This window comes from Podarcis muralis, chromosome 1, assembly GCF_964188315.1.
Source record: "Podarcis muralis chromosome 1, rPodMur119.hap1.1, whole genome shotgun sequence".
NCBI classification, from domain to species: Eukaryota; Metazoa; Chordata; class Lepidosauria; order Squamata; family Lacertidae; genus Podarcis; species Podarcis muralis.
In genome coordinates, this window is record NC_135655.1 from 64333805 (window position 1) to 64360425 (window position 26621).

Here is a 26621-nt window from a genome sequence, read left to right on the forward strand (position 1 = left end):
CCCCCCTTTAATCCTCCCAATCACCACTCCTAGGTTAGGTGGTTCTGGACACATTCCCCTTCCCCACCCCACTCAACTCCCTGTTTCTCCCCCTTACCTTCACCCTCCCTCTCCATTGCCCTGGATTGTCGTGGAATCTGGGTTGCTCTCCTCTCCAGTCTCTCAGGGACCCGATCCAGCCTCGGCAAGCCCTTATCAGAGACCCATTGTTTTTCAGAGGGGTGGTGGGGCGGGGGGGTGTGTGTTTCAGAGAGATGAGCACGTGCTTCATTCTCTCTCACGGAAACCAATGGGACTCCCAATCCCGTGGCTGTGATGTTTCCTTGGGGCCTGGGGATCCACGGAGCAAGATCTCCCTCTCCCTCTTTCACTCCCCCACACGCATGGGGCTGTGGACAGGAGGCCCTTTGCCCGCAGCCCCGCCAGAAATGTATCTCTGCGCGCGGCCCAACGAGGAATGCCAAACTCCCAAGTTGCGCGTAAAAAGGTTAAGCCTTAATCAATGCCTTAATTTCCCTGGAGAGGGGAGGCAGTTCGAGCCCAGTGGCAACGATTAAGCGCCTCGCCTTTCTGGGGCTAGGCTTCTAATAGGAAAGCATATGGTGTCAATTTGGAGCCCCGGCACCACATACACCCAGGAGTTGTTCGCACAAAGCCTGCAGAGCCGGCGGCGACCTTTGCGCAAAACCCGGCCTTCACCCGGACGGGATCTCCTCGCTCCACTCCTGCACGGGCTGAAGGGGAGGGGGAGAAAAAAGCGAGCGCCAAGGGCCGGCGTCGAGGCATCTTCTGGCCCTCCGAGGAGCACTTTGGGATGAGCTGCGCCTCAAGGCCAAGGGCCCCGGCTAGGAGAGAGGAGGGCTCGGCCTCCCTGCCTGTCTCCCTGCTCCACCCTGACCGCGTCTCTTTCTGATCAGCGCTAAGGCTTAGCAAGCCGTCGGTTTAAGAGAGATCCCAGGAGAAGGAAGCAACAGAATAAATACAGGCCTTCCCGGCCGGAAAAGTTTATCATCACGCTGCCACGGTCCGCCACGCGGAATCGCCCAAAAGAATCCCAGCACACACGGCAATTTAAAGGCGCACTCGATCCCCACAATCCGGTTTGTATGCTTAGAAATGCGTCCACCCCACGCCCTTCTCCCAAAGTCCAGGAGCTGAGCGCAGGGCGCCAACCTTCCTGCAAGGACCCCCAAGCCCTTCCTCGGGGGAAATCGAGTGGGGCCTCGGAAAGCGGACGCCAGCAGCTCCACAGCGAACCGCCTTTTGGCTAGGGAATCCCCGCCAAGTATTTCAACGCGACTGGCGGCCAAAGGGAGACGAAGAAGGGCCGCCGCTTACTCGGAAGAAAGTCCTGCTCTCAGAGTTCAAGGGGGCCAACTCCCAAGTAAAGAGAGTGGCAGCTAAAGAAACCCTATTAATCCCGGATCCTGCGCGAAAGGCCAGAATTAAAGCCCAGGCCGAGTCAACTAAACTCTGAAGTACCTTCGCTTGAGGAAGAAATACTTGGCCGGCTTTTGACTTCAAAGGCAGCATCTTTAAACATGACAGCAACTCGCTAAGGAGCTCAACGTTATCTCACGGAAGGGGCATTTTCTGGGCAACCAGGCCCCGTTTCATCCATCCAAAGCTATGCACTTTGAAGTCTCCCTTGGCCCCAGCAGGAGAGATTTAAGTAGGTGCTGCAACTCTCTGGTGGACTCCTGAGAACTTAAAAGTGCATCCCTTGCGATTGCTGGATTGTCCCTTAGCCCATCCGACCTCCCTACACCCAGGAAAGTCGACGGGACTTAATTTCCCAATTAAAGTCCGCGGGAAGGCGGCTGATCTGCTCGGCCAGCGCCCTAAATATATTTATTAGAAAGTCTCACAGATTTCCTTTCCACCAACACGCTGAAAATCAGCGGAGTTGCCGGTCCAGAGTGTGGGTCAAACTGCCGCAACCTTGCGAGACTTCGCTTGGAAATCCAGACAAGGCCCTCTGAGAAGGACTGCTTTGTTTGCGAGTTCTACGCAACTGACACCTTATCCCAGTGGGCTGATCCACTGTGGGTACCATCGGGCTCCCCCAAACACAAAGAGGGCTGGGGGTGTGGCGGGATTGCGCCCGGTCCCTCGGCTTCTAGAGGAATCTACGTCCAAATAAGGGCGCTTTGTGAGAAGCCGCTGTCATTGGGGATTCCCTCTCCGGAGCCGGGAGAGGATAGCAAGACAGGCCTATGTAGGGCGTCCCTCACACGCAGCCTGGCCAAACCAAGTCCTTTCGGAAGGCAATCCTACAGGAAGCAAAGGGTCTCCCTTCTATTAATTTGACATCCAAGCGCACAGCTTTATCAGGAAGCCGTTAAGCAGCTGCTGCCAAGCTGGTCTGGAAGACGATTGAAAGGGACAAAATCTCTCATCTTCCTGAGTTTTCACTAAGTCTGGTGGGTTCAGCTCCAGGGTTCGCTTCCCAGCCCAAGTCCCCGGCCCCAGACCACCACAAGTGACCAACATTTTCTCAGCCAAGGCCTTCAGTCTCGATCGCTTTGACATTCGCCCCTTTTTTGCAAATCCCCACATTCCTCCAGCCAGAAGAACACAGAACACAGTTAGTGACATGGGAACTTCTTGCGCGTTTGCAACTTGCTTGGCGGACGATTGATTGTGTGCAATCAAGGGAGGTTCTGGTTTATTAAAAAAAAAAATCCGATCGAGGCAGTTAATTCCAGTTCGAGGTCGCCTTGGCTTCGAAACATGTTGGAGCTGATTGCAATGAAACAACCACAGACAGACGCGACTGTCCTCTGAATCCGGGTTCGATGACCCTCGCTTGCCCTGCCTCCTGGACGGCGCTGGAGTTTATTATGTCAACACATCCAAACTGTGAAGCTATTGGGGGGCTCTCCCAACCTTTCCGCTTTGCCAGCCTCTACAAATCTAACAGGATGGATCTATAAGCACCCATCGCCGCAATCCTAAACACACTTGCACAAAACAGATCGATTTTTAATGAGACTGGCTTCCAGAAAAGTTGCGCTTTCTCCCGGGAGCATTAAATCGAGTTGCATTCTCGACGGACTTTCCGGCGGCCACTCAGATTTATTTCAACTGCACCACAACAAACTGCCCCCTTATTGTCACCTCTCGCGCAACCCAGTAGATCTCTCGTCCTGGGTTACAAATCTATTTAAATCCATCTACCTTTTTCGCCCCTAGGATTTTCAAATCTACACAAGCTTCCCTGCGCCAGGACTTTGCGCCAGACATTTAGGTCATCGAGACTCCATCACCGCGAGATTTTGTGAGGAGAGTCCAACCAAAAGAAGACCAAAGAAAATGATCCGATCATGTCTTCCCTTCCCATTCGGAGGACTTTCCTTACATCGACACCCTCCCCCCCCAAAAAAAAATATATATCCCCAAACACTCACAAAGAGCTGATTTACTCCAGTGGCTGCAGATCCGATCCATGAGTAGTGGGATTCTGGAGTGGCCAATTCCACACTCAATGGGTGGCCAATCGCTCCAGGCGCGCCATCCACAAAGCAGCTCGCTCACGCCTCCATCTTCCCAAGCACAGTTACTTGGAAGTAAGTCCCATGGAAACGAGAAGGGCACTTACATCCCCTCCCCAAGTAAGGGTGCTTCGGATCACGGCCTCGGAAATCTCCATTCGGGGAAAGGAGCGCGTCGCTGCACCGTCTCCTGTTGCAAGAACTACCAGCTGCATCTCTCCTAGGCGAAGGACTCAAATGGCAGCCACCAAGCGCCGGGTGTTGTAACTCTCCTAAGCTTCACAGCCCCCCTTTTCCAGAAGGAGCCACTTCTGCTATGATTAGTATTTTGAAAATGTGAAATTCTATACCTTCCCCCGCCTCTCTACCCCCCACCCCACCCCACCCCCGCCCAGCACACACAAACACTACCCACCCCAATAATACATCGACATCCTCAAGCCGGCAGAGTCGTGAAATAAGAGGGAGAGTCACTTACTGTTCTGCATGGTGGATTGATGGAGCAAGATCCCACGTGGCTCGCGGATAAGATTCTATGAGTAATAAAACAGGCTTTAATCAGGGGAGGGAAGCTCGCGGGCAGGTAGTTGCGCTGCGCTGAGTGCCCAGGTCTCCAAGGCCTCGTTGCTTTCTGCTGGCCTCCCAAATGATGTCAAATATTTTATATATATTTATATATATCATGCGAAAACCCTCCCAGCCCCAGAGCCTATATAACAAAAAACCTGGAAACGTTTCAACCTAGCAAGTCTAGTTCTTTAAAAAATAAATAAACATAAACCAGCCGTGGCCTTCTCCTCGGCAAACTGGCTGTGGCAGTGAGGGAAATGAGACCCAAGGAAAATGGGTCGCAGTGTGAGAAGTCTTCTAGTGATGGGGGACGGGGAAAGTAGAAGGTGCTTCCAACTTGCCTGATTTATGAGCGGACTCTCCTCTCTGGCAATTTAACGACTCACACATCTGCGTAGCGCTTGTTAAAGTCTTCCCGCTAGGATGAGGGGGAAAGTATATTAAAAGTATATTAAGCACTTTTAAATTTGCCTTCCCTAACCTCCTCCCCGCCACCCACCCCAGTCATAGCCGCCTCGCATTTGGAGGTGGGGGTGGGAAGAGAAAGGCAGTTCAAAAGATTCAGCAACACACACACACACACACACACACACACGAGAGAGAGAGAGAGAGAGAGAGAGAGAGAGAGAGAGAGAGAGAGAGAGAGAGAGAGAAGATGCCCAAGTTTTTTCCAGCACGCCTTACTGGAGCGCCTCCTGCCCATAGGAAAGAGTTCTGATCTGTGACACCTTTTGTGTCCGTATTTACAAACAGGACCTCGACTTTGGTTGGGCTTGGTTTCGCTGAAGGGAGCCGGCGCGACGTCCTCGCGCTGCACTTTGGGGCCAAAGGACCCTTTCTCTCAAAAGAGGTGGCCAGCAGCGTTTGTTGGCACTTTCTCTCCCTGGGTCACCCTACCCCCGCCGCAACCTCTCCAGGTTGCTTATGGGCAAATCCTGCTCTCTTGCATGGGGCGTGGGTGGGTGTGCTGGGACACTTCTTTCCCTTTTTAAACCACACATGTTTGGGAGCTACTTCACTCTGGTGATTCTTTTCGGGGCACTACTAACCATCCTCAAAAAACAAAACCCGAAGAGGGAGAGAGAAGTGGGGAGAGAGAGAAATCCACTTATTGTGATTAACTTCTTTTTTGGTCTTTAGATCTTCCCCTTTTTCACTGTACTGTGACACACGCTGTCTACCTCGCCTCAGTGCTTTAAAAAGTAAGGCCAGGAGGGGGTGAGGGCTGGGAATACAAAGCCTCCAGAAGGCGAACAATGGCCTCCATTTTACTCCCCTACCCAAACGCCGAGCGCAAGACCCCAGCCAGGCAGCCTCCTCCGGAACGGGCCGCGGCGCAGCCTCCCAACTCCGCGTTCCCAACACCCCTCCAACTTACAAAGGAGCGGGTGGGAGGGGGGGCACACAGCGGCCTTCCTCCTCCCTTTTGTAGGGCCCGCCTTGACCCACACAGCCTGGCCAGCCCCAAGCCCTGCCTTGGGTTGTTTTTGTTTTTAAACCGGCCTTTTGAGGAATAAGACGAGGAATAATGCAACAACAAAAGAAGTTCTGCAGTTCTTGATGTTCTGTGTTGCATGTATTTATTTATTGGGTCCCAGCGCTTTCTTTTTAGGTTCCCAGCCTAGCAGGGGGAAAATAGAAAAGTAATTTCTCGTTATAAATATCTGGAGGTAATTATGTTACTGGTGTGAGTTGTTAGGGGTTGTAAAAAGATACAACAGCGCAGTGGGGTGCTCAATTGGGGTGAGACAATTACAATAAAGAACCTATTCAAGAGGTTTTGCTTTAAAAAAAAAGAGGGGGGAGAAGACAGAGAGAGAGAGAGGAGGTAAAGTAATGAAATAGTGGCAGCCTTCATTTTATTCGCCCCCAAAACCTCCCCCCTTTATTTTTTTTATTTTTTTGGAAGCTTTAAAAAATCTCTTCTCTTTCCAGGCTATAATGAATATTAATTTTATTCTTTCTACATAGAAAAAGAGGCATCTTCTTCCGGGTCCAAAATGACTCCGGTATGATTTTTTTAAAGTGCTTTTTCCCCAAAGCCATCTACGTTCCTTTAAAAGGGGGGAAAGAAAATCAACACGGAACAAGGACTCCTCTCGCAGCGTGAATGAGGCGCGCGGTGGTAAATATTTACTCCGCTTTGGAGAGGCACCTGATTAGCAGCCGAGCCAAGCGCCCTGGACCCTTCTCCGGAAAAGGCCGGTGCCTCCAGTCGCCCAGAGTTTCCAGAAGGCGCCCCTTTAACACACCAAACACGTCTGCCGGGACACACGCTTGCACGCAGGACAACCGCTCCAAGACAGAAAGACGCCGAAGCGTGAGAAGCAACGAGAGAGAGAGCATTTTTCGCCCAGGCGCGGGGGACTGTTATTGTGAACACTTCCCAGTCTCTGCTATAGCAAATGGCGAAATGCATTTTAAGGAACTCACTTTGGCACTTATTTGGGGTGTTAACAAACAAAGACGGCTAGCTGGTTTCAGGCACCAACAAACAAACCGAGGCGTTATTCTGATGAATTCGTGACAGCAAAATTGGGGTAGGGGGGAGTGAAGAGATAAAAGAGAGAGAGAGAAAGATTTGGGCTTTTGGGCTATTTTAATTGCAAGGTGAACCACCAGCAAAACCGACCCTTCTTCCCTTCCCCCACCCGGAAGCGCAATAATGGTGGAGTTTCTCCCTTTGCCAGAAAGTAGCTCCTTTTTACTGAATTTTTAAAATGAAATTATTCACAAAGAGATTTAGGTAGGCAGAGAGCAGCCTCGATCGAATACCCCGGTGAGATTACAAAACCTACGCGAAACGCAACGTCTCCCCGGTCCCGGCTAGGCCTAATCTGCAAATTCCTATTTAAATCTCCAAATCTGGATCTAATCTGATCGTCTTTGAGATTTGATCCTCCCCTCCGCTGCAAACATAATTAGCTATTAAGATGACAAACGTTTACAATCCCGGGCCGAATAAGCAAAAGATAAACGCTAATCCATTGGCGTGGAGACGTTTGCTAAAGGTCACCGGCTATAAAAATTTATTGCCAAAGACCACAATTATTATTTTAGGCCTATAAAGACGCTCAGCCTCCAGCCATAATGAATGGCTTCACTTTCTGGAAGGAACTGCTCGGTGCTCTCGACTGGGCCTGAAAAGTTTATTTGTAAGCCTGGTCGCATCAGGAGTTTCTCCCCTCGTATTTTAAACCCCTGATTTGAAGAAGCCAGTGGTTTATTATTCCCTCCCCCTAGTTAGATTAGTTTAAATAGAGTTAAAGAAAACATACAGAAGTTTATTCTTGCACTCCTGAAGCGATCACTTGTGCAGCCCTTGCCTATGCAAGTTCACTCAGAAATGCTTTTTGTTTCAGTGACGTTTATTCTCACATGAAAGTGTGCGTAAAATCTCAGCCTCAATGTATGGCAGTAGAGGTGGAAACACTGAAGGAGCGAGGAGGTGGGGAATGAACTTTTTTTGGGGTCGCCCTGCATTTTACGTGAGTCTGGGTGAAACTTCAAAACATCCAACCAACAAGGAAATGAGATTTCGAAAATCCAAAATCAAACCAAAACAACAGCAACAACAAAAAAAAAAACCATTTGCTACTTTAAAAGGAAGCAGACAGCATTCTCTAGCCTAGAAACTTGTGGAGAATGGGGTGGGGGGAGCTATTGATCGCAGATTCTTTGGAGCGCAAAACTCAGGAGACTTAAACGATCTCGGAGATTTGAGTGAAGTTCTGGGGGGTGGGGTGGCAAAGAGCGCAGAGAGAGAAATGTTATTTTTCTTGTGGCTGTTTTTGTTTAAACAGTTTGTACTTCGAGCCAGGTAGTGATCAAGTTAGAAAGTTCTGCTGATTCCCAGTCTCGTCGTGGACAAGTTTGGGGAGATCTCGCGGCTGCTTGATTGAGAGTGACAGTCCTTCAGCTCCGCTCAGACCTTCCCGGATACAACTACTGAGACCTGACTTGGCCTAGAATGTGACTCTGTGTCGTCGTCGTCGTCCCCCCTCCCGCCGGCCCGCGTGTCTCTCTCTTCCCCATTTCCTTAAGGTCGGTTAGTTTGAGGGGGAAAAGAGATATATAGACATAAATAAAGGGAGAAGCGAGAGTTGCCTAAACGAAAGTCCCTCATCAACACACACGCATACGCACACACAGCTTCAGCTTGAGGGAGATACAAAGCAACCAGGGAAAAGAAGCGGGGGAGAAAGACGCTGAGCTTGGATGGAGCCAGCTTCCCAAGAAAGCAAGCGGCCGAGCAACGCAGTGTGGTCCATAACGCCTCCTTCACAACAACCGCAACAACAAATGCCCCTCATAGGAACCAGGTGTGATGCATTCTCGTGTGTGTGCGCGCGCTCAGATGATCCCTACAGCTTTGGCCGTCCCTATCGCACTGTGCCAAACGGAGCAAGCCTTTCGTGGGGCTCTGTCTAGCAGAAAGGCCGGGCGAGTCTGCTGCTGTTGCTATCCAAAGAGAGAGAGAGAGAGAGAGAGAGATGCTTTCTCAGAAAACAGGGGCGGGGGTCGGTCCATGAAGGAGGAAGAGGAGGAAAAAGAAGAGGAGGAGAAAGAAGGCTGGAGCGAAAAGGACAAAGTTTGGAAGCCTTTGAGACTGGCATCTCGCTTAAGATCCTTTCCCGGAATGTAAGAAATGGTGTGTATGTGAGCGAAACAGGGGGGGGGGAGAGAAAGGGGGGGGGAGAGGGAGAGACCTGTCTAAATATTAAAATGAACTGAAGCGAGGAGAAGAAACGAGCAGACTCACCTTTCTGAGGCATCCTGTCTTGTTGTCAAAGCTCCTGTCAATAGTTTTAAAAAGCGCCCCTGATTTGAAATGATGGTGCCTTAAAAAGGGTTGCCAGTAAAAGAGTTTTTCTCCACTGAAGCTGCTGGTTGTGTGATCTTGAGTTCCTGGGAAGGAGACAGAGATTGACAATAAAATGGGCTGTCACTGACTGGAGAGGGAGAAAGAAAGAGGATGTGAGCGAAGTAGGGGGGAGAGAGGGAGGGAGAGAGGGAGAGACAGAGCACACCTATGCTGATTGGTGATGGTTCAAGTGTATTAATGTATGTGTGCGCCTGGTCTCTGCCTCGCCTCCCCTGCTCCCCACTGGCCCATTAGCAAAGCCTGACCTCTGTCATCATCTTCCAGCAAAACACTTCCTCCCTGCGCCTGAACCAGAGCGGGAAATGAGGCTGAGCCAGGGCTCGCTTTTCAAACCCACTAATCACTCCACGCATGCAAATGCTCCGCTCGCTCCCACACAAAATATTGCTTTATGCAAAGCAACGCCATTGCCTCCTAGCTGCCGATTGGACGCTCACTCGCACTGCCTGGTTCAATTGGCCCATTTGTTTGAATATGAATGCACTGGCTTCTCTCTCTCTCTCTCCCCTGCTTCCCCCCCCCCACTCCCCGCTCCTCCTCGCTTAGATTCCACCGACCTCTCTCTCCCCCCTACACCCGCCCCCCCCATCTCCAGCCCTCTTTGCCCTGAGTTCCTCTTCCACCATCCCTGGGCTCAAATGCGAGGCTGCGGGACGCGCGGTGAGCGGACAGGCACCCTCCGCTAAGGTTTCGTGGTTTTTTTTTGGGGGGGGGGCAATGATTTCCTGGTTAGGGTTCAGTCATGTCTCCCGGCTGAACTTTTTTATTTTTTGCCTCTTTGCCTCCTTCCCCACCTCAGAGATCCCCTCTGTTCGCCCCATTTCCTCCGAGATAGGGCCTGGAGTAAATAAATAACGTCGCTCGGAAAAATAAAAACGAGGACTGCCCTTTTCTTTCCAAGGCGATCTAGGTTTGTGCGGGCGGGCGTGTGTGTGTGTGTGTGTGTGTGTGTGTGTGTGTGTGTGTGTGTGTGTGTGTGAGGGGTGGGATGGGAGAGACAGAAAGGGAGGGGGCGAACTATTTGCATTTAAACAGTTCGCTCCCAGCAGACAATGGAGATAAGGAAAAAATAACATTCAAATGGTAACGACATAAATATTTGGGAGACAGGCGCTTTGTCAACTGGGAATCGCCTGGAGGTAGCCAAGTCCACAGTTGGGTGTGTGGGTATTTTTCCCCTCCCCTCCCCCCTCCTTTCCTCTCTCTCCTCGAAATGTGATGGAGAAAGGAAACTCTCTCTCCCCGCTGCCTGGAAAGTGCAGAGCAAATACACACTTTACTTTGTGTATTGAGGACTTTCGTGAAGGGGCCTGAAGAGTCCTTTCCCAAACACCCAAACTTCTTCCACGTGCCGTTTGTTGACTAAGTGCTGTTGTGTTTCTCTCCCCCCCCTCCCACCTCTCTCTAGCAGACACTCCAAGGAGGGGGAGAAAGAGAGGAGGGAGGAGTGCTAAAATGTCTCCACCGCAAGGGTCGGCGTGTGTGTATGTGTGTGTTGGAGAGGGGGTTTTGCGTGTTGCTCTCACCAGATTTAGCTCACTCATGTGCGCAGGGCGATTCTCTCTCTTTCCCTCCCTCCTTCCCTCTCTTTCTCTCCTGCCAGGGAAATCAGGGGCCGAAGGAAAGCAAATGACTTTGCTTCTCTGACCACACACCACCACAAGTTCATTTGTTGAATGGCGGAGTATTAAGACACACCTCAGTACACTCCAAAGCAACCCCTCCGCGCCTGCATTTAAGGTGACACTGGCAGCACCAGTTTGAGCTCAGGGTGTTCCGATCGTTTATGGCGAGTGGTCTGGGAGGCGGGGAGTGGGGAGGGGTGGGGGAGATGAACTTCTGCACAAAGAGGGAAGGGGAAAGGAGGAGAGAGGGAGGGGGCAGGGAGGCGACGGGGGGGGGGCGAGAGGAGGAAAGAGGGCAAAAAGCCCCAGAAATTCCAAGAGGCAAAAAAGTGGGGAAGGGTTTCGGGTGGGGGTGGGTAGGACACGAACGCGCCAAGCATAAAATGAAGTCGTAGCCCCGCATACACTTGACTTCTCTTGACATGTGAAAAGTGCTAAAAGTCAGAGCTCATCAATAAAGTGGCTGGCGATTGAATGAGGGCCCTGACAACCATTGCATTCTTCAATAAAGTACAATGAGGAGACAAACGACTCTGCCAAGGAGTTTGCATGGGAGTGAAAGGACGCCTCAATAGGAGCTGGATAATGGGCTGCCAGGCCGTCATGCACTGTCATCTCCAGCCCTGCAGAGAAGCTACCGCGGCCCCTAATAGCACAAAATGGGCTCTTAAGAGACTACCGGGCGATTCCTCTCTGGGATGTGTGTGGATCTCTCTCTCTCTGTGTGTGTGTCCCCCTCCCTCTCTCCCTCCTTCTTCATCTTCTTCCAAACTCCTTCTTTCCTTCCTTCTTGTGCCAATTTGCCTTGATGCTGATTACCACTAATGCGTGGGGCTGCGCTTTTATGGGTCTTGCTTTCTATTTATTTTATTTTTTTAGGGGAAGGGGAGGAGGCTGCAGCAAAGGAAGGCTGGGATTTAAAATCAGGACTTTCTCCTCGGTCCCCTCTTTTTTTCAGGCCTCCGGTTCCAAAGTTTTTGGTGTCTTTTTTGCAGCAAATGGGGAAAGAGTCAGAGAGAATTGCCCAGCCTAGCTGGGAGGGTTGAGACATTCTTCTGCAAACGCCACTCAGGAAGACCACTCTCTCACTCTCTCCCCCTCTCTCTCCCTTTCTTCTTTCCTTTGCTGATCCAGATTTTCCCCCACCCGGGCATTGCCCCCCCCCCCATTTTTTATTTGTTTCTCTATCCCACATTGCAGCCCGCATCGATAACCCAGGCCACTTCAGTTTGCTGAAGGAAAGAGATCCGGTGGGTTGGACAAATCTTTTACCTCCAGCTACAATAGTTCAGGCCTAAGGCGAGCTGCACCCCCCTCCACACTTGCTGGAAATATCCTTTTTATTTCAATGTAATCGGAGCCGAATAACTATGATGGAAAGCTGGGGTGAAAAAAACAACCACACGGGGACATTCTAATAGGATTCCCCATAAAAGGTAGGTAGGAAACTTGAGAATTCTCATAGCTGGGATGCTGCTACTGATAGAGGTGTAGGGCTCTGTGTGTGTGTGTGTGTGTGTGTGTAGTGTTTGGACGATTTTAGTTGTGTGTTTAAATTTATTATCCTTTCGTTTTGCCCTACTGTTATTTTTGAAGCGTCTCCCATACATTGGAACCCTGCTAATTTCTGCAAAGCCCCCGCTATCAATGGCTAAATCTTACACGGCAGCCCTGCTCCATTCAACTCCATGGGAACTTTGCTGTTGACTTCAGCGGGCGCAAGCTTTTTCAAAGTGCGCCAAAGGAGATCTTTGCAGAGAGATCAAAATGGGAAGAAAACATAGATTACCAAGCCAATGTCTCGCTTGCCTCGCGGGTTTCACCGCATAGAGTTGCCGCTGCGGGATAGTTTAGCAAAGTGTCTTGAAAAGACCCCGCTCCTTCAAGCTAGTCCTCTGCAAAGCTTTTTCTTTTCTTTTCTTCCTGTTGTCTGAAAAAACTCTCCCTCTTAAAAAAAAAGATCTCAAAGAGAATAAGAATAATAACAAAAATAATCCCCGAGATCCTGGGGATTTTTGCTTTGTTTAATGTGACTTCTAGTCTTCTGGAAATCAGACGAATCTTTTCTCTTTTTTTGTCCAACAAACATTTTTTTAATACTTTCCTCAAGTGGAAACGCAAAAAAGGCAAAACAACAGGGTAGAAAGGTGGGGGAAATAGAATAAAATGAAGAACTCATGACGCTTGTTTTTAGGGGGGACGGACACGTCCAGATCTTCAGGCAAATTTCATTTTTACAACCATTCAATTAGCCTTCGTTTGGATTAGCACCTCCTTATATGCTGCTCCTTCAGAATAAAGAAGCCGTAATCTTGTTGCTATTTCCCCCAGGGCACAGTGGGCCTTGCGCCCCTTCCCTCTCCACCCCCTCCCGCTAGTTTTGTTTTGTTTGTTTTTTAACTGCGGGGGGGGAGGAAATAATAAGGGGAGGGAAACGGTGAATAATCTGACGTCATTGCAGAGATGGGGATGGAAGGAGAGAGGAAGCAAGTCTGGGAAGAAAGGAAGAAGGGGGGAGGAGAGAGAAAAAAGTGCCACAAAAGGTGAAGAAGAAAAAGATTGGGTGCCTCGCTTTGCTGCTGATTTATCAGGACGTTGGAGACGGGAGGCCGAGGGCAGGCGAGGGAGCCTCCGAAGCAAGGAAAGCAAAAGTTGGAAGGGAAGGAGGGGCCGAGGAGAGGGAGGGAGGGAGGGAGGAGGAGGAAGACAGGAGCGGAGCGGAGGGCCTGCATGACAATGTGCATGTGTGAAAGAGAAAGAGGAGAGAAAGAGGACAAGGCGTGTAGAATGGGGGTGTGAGAAAGGAAAGTGGGATTTCTGCGAAGACGTGGAGAGGCGAGAAAAGGGGAGGAGGGACAGAGCAGGGCGAAGTGAGAGTGTGTTTGTGCGTGTGTTTTAAAGAGCGAGGGAGAAAAGTGTAAAAATCTTGTGAGGAAAAAAACACAACTTGGGATGAGTCCTGGAGTAGAGTAAAGGAGGCGGGGCAGAGGGGGGGGGGAATGGGGCCAGGCGCGCTTGCTTAGGAGAAAGCGCCGTGGAAGGAAGAAGCCCGCTTCGGATCCGGATGGAAGAAGACGCGCGCGTGGGAGATCCGGGCGAAGGGAGCAGGTTCTCACGTGCAGCGAGAGCGCACGTCGGCCAGGGAGCGACGCCCTTCGCCTTCGCTCAACTTGCTCTCGCAAGCAGCGTCTGGGGGCGAGCGCTGCCAGCGACAACCCCGGGAGCCTTTGAAATAGTACCTGCTCTCCAACGACCAGAGGGAGAAAAAGTCCTTGCCAAGTTGAGCCACAACTCGAAGGGCGCCATTTTAACTCTGGGTTGCTCTGTTTTGTTTTGTTTTTAAACAACAACACAAGTTTTTTTTAAAAAAAGCACGTTCTGGATTCCCCCAGGTATATACAGGTGTAAACAAAACAAAACAAAACAAAACAAAAACAGAATAAAACACGAGAAACCCCAAATTCCTCTGCCCTGTTCCTTTTTTTTTTTTTTAGTCTTTTGTCAGCAGCTTTGAACTTGAGAATTAACTTGCTTAAAGTGGCAGGCACACGATGGAGCAAGGAGGGATGAGGCCGTGGAAATGGTCGCGAGTGGGGTGGCAAACTCAAGCGTCCTTCTTGCGGGGTAAGGGATGATTACCCCCACCAGTTTTGCATGTGAAGTGGAAATGAGGAATGAGCGCGCCAGGGTAGATTGGCTGCGGGGGAAAGAAATGGCCCTTTTCTCCAGGGATTTCTCTTGACCACAAGAGGGAAAATAAGCGCTGAACGGAGAATCAAATGCATTTGATGCTCACCAGGTTGGCACCTTAGCACCTTGCCCACCAGACCTGGAGGGACCGCCGCAACCAGAGGACTTGAGAAGCAAGGGTCCGGATCCCAAGTGGATTTCTAAGTAGAGACGTGCACTCCACGTAGATTCGGAAATGTCATCGTGGATGGATGGGGCGGGGGGAAGCTTATTTACTCCCCAAAGACGCGCACCTAGGATGGCAGCTTGCGCCTTTTCTAATTTGGCAAGAACGAACACCAGACGGGCAGCAAAAGCAACGAAGAGTCTTGTGGCACCTGAAAGCCAAACAGATTTATTGTGGCATAAGCTCTGTGTGGAGGGGAGCCAACCGAGTCTGATGCACGACGTGTTTGTCTGTAAACTGAGTGCTAACTGAGGATAACACTTCCTGCCTCTGAGGAAGAGGGATCTGCACCACCAAAGCTTATGCCGCGGTCCGTCTGTTAGGCTTTATTTCGAAGGTGCCACTTCCTGTTTTTACTACAACAGAGTCTGGCTCATTCTTCTGAGCGTCTGGTGGATTCAGAGTGGATTGATCAGAAATGTCTTGAGCAGTTACGAATACTCTTGCGGTGGGAAATAACTCGAAGGATTCCGGTTTATATCTTTTCTTTTTCTTTTCTTTTTGGGACGGAATGGGGAGAATATGATTAATTCTCCCTCGCCTTATGTACCAATGTCAGGTGTATTAGTCACTCTGCCTTTGGATTAAACTTACTGTATCTTTGCCTTGAATTGTGTGTGTGTGTGTGTGTGTGTGTGTGTGTGTGTGTGTGAAGGGCACAGGTGTTCAGTAAGTGGATTCAAAATCACTCGGAAAGTTAATATTAAGATGAGAGAATTACAACTGAAAAATTATAATCCTTTGCAATTTAACCCCCCCCCAAAAAACCCTTACACCCCCTTAAAAGAAACAGCAAACATCTATACTACTTTCTCGCAGAAAGCAAACATATCAAGGAAATGTGACTAAATTAGATTCATTCTCCCGATACTGCCATTGATTGCAGAAGTAGGTATTTATTTGTCAGGGACAAATAATAATAAAAAAATTCTCCTCTTCTCCGCTTCCTTAGGAACAGGAGTCACTCAGTTCAGTGCTCCTGGATCGTCTTGTTGTATTAATATCTGGCTCGCGAACCTCCTTTTTTTAATACCCAGAAAAATGCTTAAAGTCCTCTTGTCCACTTCAGTCTCCCACTGAAGAGATACACAAACCCTGACGTGTTAGACTACAATGCGTTTGCCTCCCGGACACCGAATGCCGAGTCGGATATGGAGAAAGAGCGCTTGAAACCTCTAATGCGCCGGACATTGAGTTAAATGGAGCTTTGGCGAGTTTAGGAGCAATCTGCAAAAAGTTTGGAATCGATTTAACCTCTTTTACGTCGGGCGTTTTGCAAGAAGGCGCAACCTTTTGTGTCGAAGGATTAAAAAAAAATAAAGGCGAAGGGGAGGGGACAAGAAAAGGACTCAATTTATGGACTCTGAAAGAAAAGGCAACATCCATGTTTTCCCCCCCTCCTTCATCCAGGAAAGGTTTGATATTTATCTTGGTCTGGTAGATTTTTCGAAGGGACTTGCTGGAAAAGTCTCCCCCCCCCCCCAAAAGGGGGGGGAGGGAGCGGGGACTCGCCAGCAAAGCGCATCCTGACGGGCTTTTTAAACACTATTGATTGGGACAAGCTGTTCCAAACCCCAGTAACACTTAATCTGCCTGTTAATCAAGGCGCTAAGGAGCTCAATGCGAGTTTTATTAGCGACTAGAGAACACAGCGGCAGAAAGGATCAAAAGACTCGCCCCCTTGATATTTGTCAAGCCAGACTCCCCCCCAAAAAAATATATTTTCAATTACAGAGCAATTCTTAGCTTATCATCGCCGCCTAACAGAAACACGCAGATGGTTTCACAAACGCTGCCAGAGAAACAACTGCAGCAAAGGCAGCGAGACCCTCAGAACTGCAGCCTCCGGGAACCCCACGCCGGACCCAGCCCGGCACTGCGCGCCTAGAAAGGAGCACTGGCTCACCTCAAAGCGAAACCAGTGTCGTTATTTCTCTCTGTCTCCCCCGCTGCCTTTCTATTTACCACCGGAATTCGAGAGAGAGTGCAAGGCAGCACCTGAAAAGCCTATGCCAATTGAGACCATCCTTTCCTTCCTCACTTTTCTGTCTCTCTCCACCCCCCCCTCCTGTGCCTGTTTGCGAACGAGGAACTTTGGAGTGGGTTTGCAGTCAAAACGGACGGGAAGAATTTGGTATGTTCCTCAACACCACCTCACTCAGATTTTTTTAAATTAAAAAAAATATTTTATTTTTTTTTTTTTAATTATCCTGAAGGGGAAAAGTTGAATGGGAGGTGGTGGTTCTTTTTTTTTAAAATGGACTGGCCCGACGCTCAAGCCCGTCCCTCCCCTCGAGCTGAGTTTCAATTAAGGTAAAGGTGGAGAAATATTATCCCGTCTGCGAAAATCAACATTTTGATCTTGTCATTTTTAATGCGAACCGATGGTGCTGGATGTCAACGAGATATGCGTATAAAAGACTATGTGGTCAGAGGTAATTATGTCACAGCTTTTTCTCGTCGTGACAGCTGGATAAACACAATCTCCAATAAACATCTCTAATTAGGGAGGAGGACCTGCGAGGCTGGGTGTCTGATTTATTACTCACCCAGAATGTCCATTTACCGGTGGAGATTAAAGTGGACTCCCCCCCTTTTTTTTTTTGGTGCCAAAGCACCTTAAGGGATTTGGTGCAGGAGCTGAGGGGCTGGGAAGGCGAAGTCTTACAGCTTGATCCAGGAGAGTGAATGGAAAAGAGAGAAAGAGAGAGGGAGGGAGGGGAGAGCCATTATCCTACTAATCCCTTTTTTCTAATTAAGTACAAAGAAGAAGAAGGAGAAGGAAGAATCTAAAACACAATTTACCTGCCTTGGGCTGCAATCCTAAGCGCCCTTCTATTTCCAGCTGCTTGAATTTACTCCCAAGCAACCGTGCGCGCAGGATACCGAGTTTTACTTCTCAGGAAGTGCGGCGCGGACTTCTCCCGGCGCAGCTCAAGCTCTGTTTACTCACGAGTAAGTCCAATCGGTTGAAACAGAACTTTTCCTTACAAATAATGGGTGCCTAAGATTGGAGTCTCGATAGTGCGGCCGAAGTTGCGTTTCTGAACTTAAATGCACCGTACAATTCCCCTTGCTTTCTCTTCCACTAACAAACCAACCATCCAGAGTTAAGCAAAAACAAAAACACAACGAGAGGCTCCACCAGGCACCAACCAGGGTATTTCTGCACACCTTTTCAGACGTTCGAGCAACCTAATGGAAAAGAAAACCATCACCACGCCGCAACCTCAAAGGAAGTTAAACGCGCGGATCCAGGAAACAGTTCCCAAAGCAGAAAGTTTTTGAGACAGTTAACCTGACGGCAACAGATGACAGGCGCAACAGAAAAACAGCAATCTCTTCTCTCTCCACCCCTACATTTTATGCAGACCAGGAATACTTAGCAGTATACTTCTACATACAGCCTAGCATTAAACACATCACCTGGAAACAAATCCTATGGATTTCTAAGGGACTGCCTTGAAAACACAGACGTTTCCGGCTAAGGCCCCAAAGCTCCTTTACTCCGGAGTAAGTCTTACTGGGCCGATTTACCTGTGCTTAGAAAGGAAGGTCAGTTTTAACTCCAACGGAAGACGTATCAATTTCGGATTTCGGCTGAGGTGGTTTGTGGATCGGGCGCGAAAAAGCGCGCTTCGCAGGTTGCCTTAGTAAAGGACTATTTACCCCCTCCCTCTCACTCTTTCTTTGGTACAGCTTCAGTCTGCGAACAATGATCTAGCCGAGACATTACCTTGCTGGAAACGTGGGGACGCCCCAGGGTTGGTGGGTGCCCCAACGGACAGCCCCTCCCGGCTCGCCTAAGCGCAGAAGTCGCCGCGAGCAGAGCCATCCAGGACGGAGAGGGAGGGGTGTGGATATGCGCCGGTTCACAAACAGACCCCAGTTGGCAAGTGGTTACCAGGCACGTGAGTGAACTGACCGGAGAGTGGAGCAGGACTCCAGGTCAGACTGGGGGAAGGAAAAAAACAAAAAACTAGCCCCAAACTCCGCAAAACCCCGAAAGATCCACCGGACCCGAGGATCTGTCTGCGCCAAACGGCCCCGACGTCTCTGCGTTGCAGAGTCCCTTCTGAAGTGCCCAGAAGCTCAAGGCGAGCCGGGCGTGCGTAATCCGAAGCCCCTTTTCGTTCTACCTCAGTGGAAATCGTTAATTATTAGGTCTTCCCAAGGAAAGCTCAAATCACACGGTCTGGGGATTGAAAATGCTACCCAAGTATGCGAGCCGCATTCTTTCGTTCCCTTGCCTGAACTTCGGGAGCGCCCTAGCGAGGGCTGGAGGCCGTGGGCGAGGTCAAGGACCAACTTCTTCCTCTTCTCTCAACACCCCCCCCGCACCCACCCCATGCCTCTCCCCACACATCCCCAAACCGGTGGCAGCGAGCACATGAGCCGGGTTTTCCATACAAGGCGCCTCGGTTGTCCAAGCGGGGAGAGGTCAGAGCTGCTCCAAGCCTCGCGTCTGCCTAGCCACGCCAAAGCCCAACTCTCTGCCCCGCGCCCTCTTCCTCCCTCCCACCTGTTGGCACTGCGCTTTCTGTGCGCGCCCCGTCGAACCTGGCAGTTGGTCACGAGCCAGCGTGACCCCCTTTTATGCCGCTTGTAATTAACACTCCGCACAAGGCTGGGAGAGATGGGAGGGGGGCGGAAATAAGAGTTTAAAAAATAAATCAATCCTGGGCTTGGTAATGGAAACGAGGAGGTCAGAGAGAGAGAAAGAACGGGAAAGAAAGGAAGGAAGAAATCTAGACGAGGCAGAGAAGGGGAGAAACAAACGCAGCGGCAATTGTTTCAGGAGGAATCCGGCAACTCCCCCGGACGCCTGGATAAAGAGCATCAAATGTTTACCTGTTAGAGAGAGGGCAGGCAGAGGCTCATGATCCGCGGGTTCCCAATTGCGCCTCTGAGAGTCGGTAACTGGCAGGTTTGATCGCCAATTTCTACATAAGAATCTGCCACACAGTTTAAATGTCAACGACAATAAAAAAGAGGGTGCCTGGCTTTGCACTAACTTTCCCTTAATATCAGCGCCAGCGCCTCTCCTATTGGCTGGGCTGCCCCGGTGACGTCACGGCGGACAGTAGTTAGAGCTGAGCTCATAAGAAATTTTAGACAACAAGAAGCTCACCGGGGCCGGGAGATAATTCACCTTCCCGTGACCACTGGAGGGGCTGAGAGGCGAGGCGCACGTGGACGTGGGCCAGCCATGCTGGCTTGTTCGCTCCTGCCTGCCTGCCTACCTCTATCCATCCATCCAAAAAAGAAAAAGAAATATGTTTCATTATAGTCAGATCCCACTACCAAACAAGGTCCTCCTGGCTGATCCATAGAAGCGACTCTACCATAATATGTGGTCTGTGGAGTGTTGTCCAGAGGACGGCCCTTGTAATAATAATAATAATAATAATAATAATAATAATAATAATAATAATAATAATGCTTTAAAAAAAACATCACAGCGATGATTTGTGATTCTGAGTGTTCTTTTGCCTTTGTCTTCCTCTTGGATCCTCATACTACGACTGCCCTTCCCTTCCCCCCGGTCTTTCACCCGCACAAAAGGAAGATCTTTTCTCCTTTTTCTTTCCTTCTTGTGTATACAGGAAAATCCGCAGATTTAATTATGACGCAGCATCTTCGGCACGGCGGACGCAGAGATGTCCCTGGACTTTTGTGTGTGTGTGTGTGTGTGTGTGTGTGTGTGTGTGTGAAGTTCTGGAGAAGAGCTACCAGGTGTAGCAGAGCCGCCGACTCTCCGTGACCGTCCAAAGTCGAAGCCTGGGTCTTTCTACCTGAGGCTCCAGATCACACACACAAAACCCCCACTCTGCCCACGGCTCAGTTATCAATAAAATCAACCTTTATCACTTGGTTCCTAGGTTTCTGTTTATGGAAGGGCTCCAGTCAGGGGGAAAATCCAATTTGTACTTTTGGATGGCTACCTGGGTTGTAGCACTGGCGAAGAGGAGGCTTATACTGTATATTCGCACCCAAGCAACCGATGCTGCCTTCAGAGGGGTCTGGATCTAAATTTTATTTTATTTTATAAGTGTGTAAAGCTGTCCAGTTATTAAAAGTCGATCATTAAAACAAATTGGAAGAGAAATTCAAACTGCGCGTGGACTTTCACTTCGAATCACTGAACACCTCAAACACCGAGGTGTGAGAGGTGAGTTGATATTTTGTGGAGGTTTTCCTCCAAGCGCGATTCAGAAGAGGACCAGCGGATCCTTTCTCTCTCTCTCTCTCTCTCTCTCTCTCTCTCTCTCTCTCTTCTCCCCTCCCCACCTTTCTCTAATCAATTTTTAAAACGAAGGGCGTTCGTTTTAAAGTTAAGCCCCAAGTTAAGTGCCGCTTATTTCAATGGAAGAATGGCGCCCTCGCTCATCTCTCCTTCCCACAGAAATGAATGGGACTTAGAAGACCATAGCGCTGCTTTTCATTTCAGATGGCTGACACAACCTTTACACAGAGACCAGGCCGCTTCGCACTTTTTTGGCCCAGAGGGTGGTGTTAGAATAATCATCAACATCTTGCTTTAAAGCCCCTTTCTTACAACGGCACCGAACATGTCCCCTTTTCCTCAAAGTTCTGGAGAAAACGAAGTTTTCTCTAGGCAGCTAATAGTGTTCCCTCGTCCAGCAATGTTTTCTGAAGGGCAGGGAAGCTACCCCCTGCTCACACCTTTGAGGACACAATCCACTGGATAGTTCTCCTGAGTAAACAATGGGGGTTGGGACAGTGAGTTATGTTCCGAAGAAACCCACGAGATTTAAGTGATGGGGAAAACGGTGGAGATCTTCTTTCCTTTGAAACCGGGGCAGAATTCTCTCTGCAGGCAACGTCAAGCAGGTAACGTGGTCTGAGATTGCGGGGGGAGGATCAGAATAGTTTTAGTCGCATAGTAACACCCCCCACACACACTTGTGGGTCTCCCCTCGGCACCTTCATCCTGTCCCCTTAAAGGCAGAAACACCAGGACGGGTAGGGTGGGGGAACACACTTGTCGGAGTGAATACTTTTGTTTGTCAGGAAAGAAGCGCGCACGCCGGAAAGTCGCTGTAGCTTTGATTGAACAGCGCGCCCGTCTCTCGCGAGCTGGCAAAGGTTTCTCTGGGCTTTGTTTGCGGCGGATCCCTGAAAAGGGGGGGAGTGGGGAAGAAGTCGTCCTTGATGCACCCACACATCTAGAAATACCCGTCGGGGAGACCGCCCACCGCCGGAAAAGGATAGCTTCTCTTTCTACATGGTTTTCAATAGCTGCGTTGTTCCCCACTTCTCCTTCTTAGGGACCGTCTCGCCGTTGGTTCGCTTACGGCTGCGATCCCCAGCACTCTTACCCAGGAACAAGTCCCGCTAAAACCCATTTAACTTCTGAATGAATAAATGGAGGATCGGGATGCAAACCAGATCTTGATCTAACAGGCGAGGCGAGGGAGGGCTGTCTACCACCCGCATCCCCCAGCTTCGTTGAGCTCCCTGGTGCGTATACATATATGCATACGTGTGAGTGTGTGTGCATGTATATGCGCGTGCACGCGCGCACCCACCCCTGACCTAGAACTTATGGCTGACGCTCTAAACTGCTTCAGAGCTTTGTGACACTCCTTTGGGGTTTTCTGTTAGGGATTAGTCGGGTTCCTTATAAGGAAGTCTATCCCCCAATGTTACATAAAGATTTCCAGAGCAGAAAAAGGAATGAAGAAAGGACAGGCAGCCGATCCAGCCAAAGCACCAGCAATCTGTTCCGAATGCAATGCGCTTCAGAATCGGATCGCAGCTGCAGGGGATTTCGAATTGGCCAGCGGCGAACCCTTAGGCCTTCCTGCCAGCGCCCTGTGATGCCCAATGCACCTTTTCACTTGTGCTTTTTGGGCTGCGGGGGGTGGTGGAAGGTGCCATCCTAAGAATCTTTGTTTGGGGGCCAATCCTGCCGAGCTGGTGAGGGTTTCTGTCCTAGTATAAAGGCCGGCATGGAAGCTGGGCTCAGTGGTACAGGCAGCCCATGGGCCGCCAGGATCAATCCCTCGCATCCCGGGTTGATCACATATTGCTGGGACCCTTGAACATCTCGATCATGTTGGGACCGGAAGGAAGTTCGCGTGTGGGTTGGGCGAAAGTTCATTTGATGAATGCGCTTCGATTTAGGACCGGTGTAGGTGCACGCTCATAGAATTATACAGTTGGAAATGACCCCAAGGGTCATCTAGTCCAAACCAGGCTGCAGCTTCAAGGCAAATGCGGCCGAACAGAAAGCCAACCCGTCAGGCGCACGGAAGGCCAGCCTGGTAGTGGCGCTTCTGTTTCGGGATCAGGCTAAGAGGGCGATCCTATAGCTAGGACAAAGGCCCACGAAGCCCTTCTGGTGACTAAGGGGAACTGCCTGAACCTCTCCTCTCTCCCCAGTCTTCAAAAGGCGCGCACGTGGAAACGCCTGCGGGTCTCAGTGGAGTTCAATTCGTCGAAGAGAGATGTTCCCGAGTAAGAGTGGAGACAGAGCGTCCTCTGGGCAGGCTACTCTGGGGTGGGGAGGGGGTTAGGAGGAAGGTCCTGCATCTTCTTCCCTTCTCACCCCCCCATGACCCGCTCCCTGCCTCTTATTCCGGCCTCCTCTTCTCTCCCCCCCCCCCAGAAAGCCAAGGCTCTCCCCGACGGCCCTGCGGCAGGTCAGGTTGGCCTAGGAGGAGCAGCAGCAGCGCCGCCGCCGCCCTGTCTCTTGAGCCGACGCGGGCAGGCAGGGAGGGAGGGAGGGAGCCGTGGCCAAGGGCTTGTCAGGCGAGAAAGTGTGTTTGCCTGATTGTTTGGAGTTGCTGCCATTAAGGGAGCCGGGCTCCCTGCAACCCAGCAGGGTTCTCCAAGGAAGCGCTGGAAACGCCACGGCTCCCGCCTGCTTATCTGGCTGTCAATAAAAGGAGATGGCTCCGAAAAGCAGGGCCAGGTGCTGCCTTGCCTTCTCTCCAACCGGCGCGGCTCTTCAGAAACTGATCAGGCGTGAAGCCAAGTCTGCTTGGCCAGGCCTTCGGAGCGAGCAGACAAACAGTCCCCCGGCCAACGCCCGAGTGTTGCCCGGGTTGCCTTCCGAGCTCCGGGGGCGGCGAGTGTGTGTGTGTGTGTGTGTGTGTGTGTATGAGAGAGAGAGAGAATTAAACAGAAAAAGGCAGTCAGGACACACAAGCGCGCACACACACCGGGTGATAAATGCTGCGGCGTGGCTTGATGATCCGATCCGGATTTGAAAAGGGAAACCAGTCGGTAGGCACGATCTGGATGCTGGGCTGGGGCGCGCGCGCGAAAAGCCACCCCCCCCCCGATCTTTCGGACAGCGCAGCCACCTCCATCGGATCAGATGGCAGTTTAATTACACGCTTGCCTTTTCCTCGCTCTTTCCCCCCTCGAACAAATTTTCAGGCGAGCATAATCTCAGTCACTCCGCATCTCTGCGGCGTGGAGTGACATGGCTTTGGGAGGAGAGCCCCTCTGCCACCCCCTCCCCTCCGTTCCCTCCAGGCTCCTGTTGGGTAGCCCCTTAAGCCCCTTCTAAATTAAAACAGGAGTAAACAAAGAGGTGCATCTGTGGCTAAGAGGTGTGTGTTTTTGAGAGAGGGAGAGAGATCTGAAATCCCCGTCATCATTTCCTAACTTATTCGGGAAAGAGAAAGAGGAAGAAATCCCACAAACTTCAAAGTGAGCATAAACATCACCTGAACTGGTAATGTTTGGGTCTGGCATACGTGTGTGTGTGTGTTTGTGTAGAGAGAGAGAGATCGCCCCTCTCTCCCCGCTTCGCAGGTCTTTCACCGTGCTGGAATCGTCCTCCAAGGATCTAAAAAGCTGGCGCCGTGTAAACGCGGACGGGAACTTCCCTTTTCTCTCTCAGAGTAACATTAAGGGGAAATTAACATGCCGTCGAGGTAGATAAGGCGCTAATGAGGGCGCTGAACTGGCAAGGAGCGGAGCCCTGCCTTCAATGGAGGCGTTTTGCCGCTCAGCCTTTCTGATGGGCAGGAGGCTCGAAAGCTGTGAAGCCACTTTGAATGGGATGCAGGCAAGAGGCAACAATAATGTGTTACAAATTTATAAGCATTATACATATTTGATTTACACAGCGATAGGAAGCCTCTCTCTCTCTCTCTCTACAAGGATGCCCCAAACCCTGGTGTGTTCGCTTAGATGGAGCAATTCGCAACCCACACACACAGACACACACACACGGGCACACACACACGCGCGCTGTAATAATGAGGTTTAATTCTCTACCCAAGCAGAACTTGAGCAATAATAATAAGCACATCAGAACAATTTGTTTACTGTGGCATCGCACAGACGGCAAAATAAGGTCCGAGAAGGACTAGCTGCTAGAAAAGGGTGTTTATTGTTTGTTTTTTTTTATTTAAAAAAAAAGAGGGGGAGGAAAAAAATTAAATAAAACAAGCCAGGGACGAACCTAAATTTCACAGAGGAGGGGAAAATATTGCGAGCAGAAAAGTGGCTTGAATCGAAGGCAAAAGAGGGAAATGCTTCGGTAGAAGGGATCTGGTGCCCTTGCTCAAGGTATGTGTTTTTTAAAATAAGTCGATTACTTAGTAAATGCTTTTCCTTGGGTCTCCTTGGACTTTGATTTCAGAACGGGGGGGGGGGACACCTCAAACCCCCCTCCCTGCTGTCTCCTGGTCTTTAGTTTTTCTCGCACACATTTCCATTTCAGAGATGGATGTCTTGTTGTTGTTTTTTATCTCTCCCTTACCTACCTGCCTACCTGCCTTTCAGGCTAACTTTTAGGAAGATTTAAACCGATGTAAAGCAAAGCTGTGTCTGCAACAAGAGAAATGGGTTGTCATCGGATAGATCATGCCTAGGTGGGCTTGCCCGTGTTGACGTGGGATCCAGCTCGGATTCAAATCGATAACAAAAGCCCTCCTTGACTGCACCTGGTCAGGGTAGGTCTAGGTGACATCAAGAATCCGGCGGCAAGCCTGGCTAGGCAAGTTGAGAAATAATTCTCTTCCTGGGTCTCATACCTTGTTAACCAGCTCTCCCTCCTCATACCCTCCGAAAACATCGCCTAGCATTTTTCAGTACTTGCAAATCACAGTATTGCCCGACACCCCTGTCCTCAACGCATGATGGGAAGGCAAGTCCAGCCCCTTTGATATCTGCCGGACCGGCTCTCAAATAATGTTTTGCAGATCAGGCGGTAAAAGGGCTGCAAGGTCTAACAGGCACCTTTCCTGGGGAGCATGTCCCGTTGAACTCATTGGGACTGGTTTCTGAGTAAACATGCCCAGGTTGGTTCCCTCTGCAAATGAAAGCAACCCCCTTGGAACTGGATGACCAGACTTTCCAGTCGGGAGGCGAGATTTTTCAGGGGGCTTCGACTGTTGCGAGCCACAGGCAGAATCTCAAGCATTGCCAGGAGGCTTGTGCCATTGCGCCCAAGTTTTGCAGAGCAGAAAGATCCAAAAGTTACACGCAACGCTGTCATTCTGACAAGGACGGAAGGTTTGCAGCGCCCTGATTTTCCCTCTCTAGTTTGTCAGGCGCTCCTAGGAAAGGAAGGAAGGAAGGTAGATAGATAGATCCTGGGAAATTCCGTGTAAGGTTTGAAAAGAAGAAAGGGGAAAAAGTTCCTAAGAGGCATAGTGCGAGCCTACGGAGTTCAGAAGTAACAGTACAGCCTTAATTTAAGATAGTCTGAGGAGGGGAAGGTAAGGAAAATAATATGGGGGAGGGGGAGATGGACTCCCCTAAGCTGGGTTTTCCCTCCCTCTCCCCTGCCCCCTTCAGGATTCTTAATGGTATTAATTTGGCTCCAACATGATCCCGGCTTGTCTTATATTATTTGCCCCCCCCCCACTTCCCCCCTCCTTTAAAACATTTTCATAATAAGCGTGATGCTGGCCAATGTTGTTTGATTTGTTTTTCTGCCCCTCATCCCCGAGCCCCCCCCTTTCCTTTTTTCTCCCCCGACTGAGACATTAGCTGAATTCCCTGGGGGTGATTGGATGCAGCTCGCTGAAAGTCGACAGGCACGTCCTGGATGTTAGAAATTCACTTTTCCTCGACGTGACAAGGCTGAGTTCGATCTACAATTGTATTTGAAAGGGCAACGAGCGGAAAGATCTCCCATC

At 50.2% G+C, this 26621-nt stretch overlaps 1 protein-coding gene and 1 long non-coding RNA gene across 15 annotated transcripts in view; one reads left to right on the forward strand and one right to left on the reverse strand.

Annotated features, from left to right (window-relative positions):
* Positions 1-19461, reverse strand: part of PAX6 (paired box 6) — a 42749-nt gene extending 23288 nt beyond the window's left edge. For 7 of the 14 annotated variants that reach the window (XM_028729991.2, XM_028729983.2, XM_028729956.2 and 4 more), the window contains exons 1-2: positions 4406-4484; positions 3973-4027 (exon numbers count right to left, since the gene is read on the reverse strand). In XM_028729991.2, the coding sequence (XP_028585824.1) occupies positions 3973-3982 (10 nt within the window). In that variant the 5' untranslated portion in view covers positions 3983-4027; positions 4406-4484. Of the gene's footprint in view, positions 1-3410; positions 3771-3972; positions 4028-4405; positions 4485-4748; positions 4772-8826; positions 8973-9094; positions 9166-9194; positions 9300-18027; positions 18147-18226; positions 18560-19341 lie in introns of those variants that run through there. The other 7 variants (XM_028729903.2, XM_028729887.2, XM_028729914.2 and 4 more) reach the window with 7 other exon arrangements.
* On the forward strand, positions 10904-20360 carry LOC114597400 (uncharacterized). Its single transcript, XR_003706810.2, has 2 exons — positions 10904-12010; positions 20097-20360. It is a non-coding gene; the product is annotated as an uncharacterized LOC114597400 (long non-coding RNA).
* The last annotated feature ends 6261 nt before the right edge of the window (positions 20361-26621 follow it).